Below are 3,888 nucleotides of genomic sequence, written 5' to 3'. Positions count from 1 at the left end.
TGGCATTGCGCACTCGATCTACCATCCATAGCCTTGGTGCAAATCAAAACGAAATGGCCAGTAAACAAGAAATATTGCATAAACTAGAAATCGTTAAAATTAGCACGCATCCCAGGGAAACAAGAATTACCTAGACCAGAACAAATTCGAAATCGAAATGATACAGAGGCGGCGTCGGAGCTGAATTTACCGGAGCGACGGTAGTCGAACGGCGGGAAGCCGTTAGGGAGGCGACGGCCGGCGAGGGGTGGGGGATCTCCTTGCGACTGGAGGAGGGAGGTTGTGAAGAAGAGGAAAGAAAATTTGAGAGAAAAAAAAAAAAGTTCAGTAAGTTGAAACTTTATGAATTTACTATTTCATTTTCATTTTCATTTTTCTTAAAACTTTTATTGAATTTTACTAATTTTCTTTAATCTATGAACCCATATTTATTTAAATACATAAGAAAATTTAAGTTTTTATTTCACTCACTAAAAAAAATTAATATAATTTTTTTAAAAAAATATATTAAAATTTTAAACTTCCGAGTGTCGTCATGGTTTTGTTTTGTTTTTCATTCGTCATCATCTAATTTCATCAACTCATGCCACCGATTGATGGATCTGAGACGTTAAATTAGTTTATCTTCACAAATTCGTATGACTTTACCTTTGAATTCACGTGTGATGATTCAAATGTAAGGTTTTTGTTTTTCTTTAGCCGCAAACAATAATCAACATTGTCACCTCCTCCGATTAGTATACTTCACAAATCGCTCATTTGAATTCATGTTATCGTGTTCCTTACACATAAACGTTATTCAAATTAAAAGAAATTGCTTGAGAAAACAACATTAGGAGCCAGAGAGCCGCGCAGGTCCAATTCAATTGGTTGGAATTGGGCAAATACCTCTCGTTAAATGGAGATTGGGAGTGGACGAGAAGTTTTTGCTTAAAATTTGACCAAGGTAAAGAACAATAACGTATGCACATGATTGGTCTATGATAATCAATAATTCTACACATCATTCAAATATATTGCAAGACTATTACGAGACCCATGTTTTAACATGATTCGATTGCACGTGTTCAATCGATATAAAGATAATTGCACGTGTAATTGATCAATGTCATCGTACAAATTCAATTAGATTTCCATGTGTTAACTAGGATAAAGCTAGACGATCTTAATTCAAGACAGGTCATAAGCGAAGATCGTCTCTTCTATTTATAAAACTGTATCGTATATGTTGTGTAAATGTCCAACCTCGACACGTAAAATATTAAAATCAACCTTACCCAAATAATAATAACCTAATTCAAAGAAGGGAAACATGAAATAATATATCTAAATATAGGTTGATAGTAAAGACATTTTAGGTGGCAACCAAAATGACAAAAAGACAATACACATTAATTTTCTCACGTTTTAATAATATAATTAAAGGTCAACGAGCATGACTTTTTTTACGTGTTTTCTTAAACTATATAAAAAATAAATCATATTTCAATGTTAAGTTTGAAATTTATAAGCACATTAATTTAAATTTTATTTAATACACGTCACCATTTAAAAAAAAAAAATCATTGGTTTAAATATTTAATTGGAAATAAAAGATTTTAAAATATATTAACAACTTCAATAATATAATATTTTAATATGTTGAATTAATTAATTCCTTTATAAAAAAAAATTAATTAAAAATAATAAAAAAAGAAACCCCTTTTTTCCTCCATATATAGCATTTTTGCCCCCAAAAAAGAAAACTCCATTCTTCTCCAATGGCAGAAACTCATCATCTATGGAGACAAATCCTCAACTACTCCAACACCTTCAAACCGTCGCCATCCTGGGAGGAGAAGGCCTTCGCCGAGGACACCGCCGCCGCCGTCTGGCCGCCGAGGTCCTACTCCTGCAACTTCTGTATGAGACAATTCCGGTCAGCTCAGGCCCTCGGTGGCCACATGAACGTGCATCGAAGAGACCGTGCTCGTCTCCAAAACAATCCCAACCGTTCATTTCTCATCAAACCAACTCCCACCCTCGATCTTCAAACTCACCCTTTTTGTCCCAAAAACAACAGATCAGATTCTGGGTCGTGTCTCAAACGAGCCAAAGTTTGTGTCTCTGAAGAGCAGCTTGACCTTGAGCTCAAGCTATAGCCATGGCTATGGCTAGCTACTAAAGTTTTAATTTTTTTTTTTCTTTTTTCCATCTTCCCTCGTCTCTTTTTTTAATTAAGTACTGAATATATCTGAATGGAAGCGAACAATTTATCAATGGAAAACATCTCGTTCGTTCGTTCATTTATCTCTTTCGATAATTTTATTTCTTTCTCGAAAATATTACGTCATAAATACGAGATAAACAATCGAAAATAGCATAAAGTTATTTTAAACTAACTTATATATAAAAAAAATTTGTTTTACGACCGAAAATTTGAATATTTAATCTCTTCATCGAATTCGAATATATCTTGAAATGCATGCAATCGCGAGTAAGAACGATTATGTTAATATAAACAAGTTTCTCGAATAGACTATTTTTTTTTTTTAGGTTATTTATGGTATAAAATGATAGGGAATTAATTATATTTTTTGGAGGGAAATTTTTTTAATAGTTTATAATTGATTTATTTTTCTTATTTAATGTTAAATCGTTTGGATTTTTTCAATTAATCATTTGTTTGAAATTGATTCTTTAAATATTTTGTATTAATTGAACAAGTTGAGTTTTAATAACAAACAAAACTTATTTAATTCATTTTTAAATTCCTAAAATGCACGAGAATTCTTTTAGTTACTAATTTAGAAAATGTTTCAAATAACTAATTTTTTTAGTTAAAGTAAATCCTCAAAACCCTAATTGAAACCCTACAAAAAGTAAAAGTAAAAAAAGTGACACATTTTAACTTGATTTTGTAAAAAAAAAAAAAATTACCCCATATTTTAGCTAGATTTCACGAGGTTCGAAGAGAAAAACAAGTTTACGATTTGAGTTCTCGTTAAACTCGATCGACCCAGATTGAAGATGATCTGGTAGGGTAAAAAAGTGAGTAAAAAAAGTGTGATGGCTGTGATGTATACTAAAACAGCAAACAGCATTGAAAGTAATGAGAATTTTACAGTGAGGAGAAATGGAAGGCGAAGGCGAAGGGTTTTGTGATGAGATTTGAGAGCTCTTTTGTTTTCTGTTGGCATAGTGAGTAGCAGTGGATTTAACACACGGATCAGAATAAGATTTAAAAAAATAATAATAATAAAATAAAATAGATAGTAACTTCTGATATTAAAAGGTCACAGTCAGCTACATTAACATCCCCCAGATGACTGATAGTAAGGAACATACCTCACCACCTTGAAATACCCTTTTAACTGTTTTATTACCTTACCATCTTCTTCTCTTTTTCCTTTTCATTCCCCATAAATTCCCTTCTTTTTCTCTCACTACATGTCTTCTCAAAATAAGTAAAATTATAACCTACTAAGGCCCGAGATCCATGTTAGTTGGAGATGAGAACAAAGAAGCCTCCCCTGTAGAAACATCTCCCTAGTAGACGTGTTTTAAAACTGTGAGACTAATAACGATACATAACAGACAATATTTACTAACACTAAACTTGAGTCGTTACAAATGATATTAGAAGCAGATGTATGCAAGTGAAACGAAACATTCTCTATAAAAATATGAAACCCTCTCCGCTGTTGAAGCTGATGACGATACATAATGAGTTGAAATGGACAATATTTGTTAGCAGTGGACTTGAGCGGTTACAAACCGTATGTTATTAACAATTTAAAAAGTGGAAAGATTAGTTTATGTAAAAAAGACAACAAAAAAGTCTTGTCTCTCCATCAGTGCCACTATTTACGCGTCCTTTTTGTGGTTGTGTTGCTTTAAGATACTGTG

The 3,888-nt window shown here is 32.5% G+C and overlaps 1 protein-coding gene across 1 annotated transcript; it reads left to right on the top strand.

Annotated features, from left to right (window-relative positions):
• Nucleotides 1-1,760: 1,760 nt before the first annotated feature.
• LOC111802154 (zinc finger protein 10-like) lies at nucleotides 1,761-2,141 on the top strand. Its single transcript, XM_023686422.1, has one exon. The coding sequence runs from the start codon at nucleotides 1,761-1,763 to the stop codon at nucleotides 2,139-2,141; it is 381 nt and encodes a 126-aa protein (XP_023542190.1).
• The last annotated feature ends 1,747 nt before the right edge of the window (nucleotides 2,142-3,888 follow it).

This window comes from Cucurbita pepo, chromosome 1 (assembly GCF_057944985.1).
Source record: "Cucurbita pepo subsp. pepo isolate OVF chromosome 1, ASM5794498v1, whole genome shotgun sequence".
NCBI lineage: Eukaryota > Viridiplantae > Streptophyta > Magnoliopsida > Cucurbitales > Cucurbitaceae > Cucurbita > Cucurbita pepo.
Note: the sequence above shows the minus strand (reverse complement) of the source record. Positions and strands in the feature narration are given on the sequence as shown.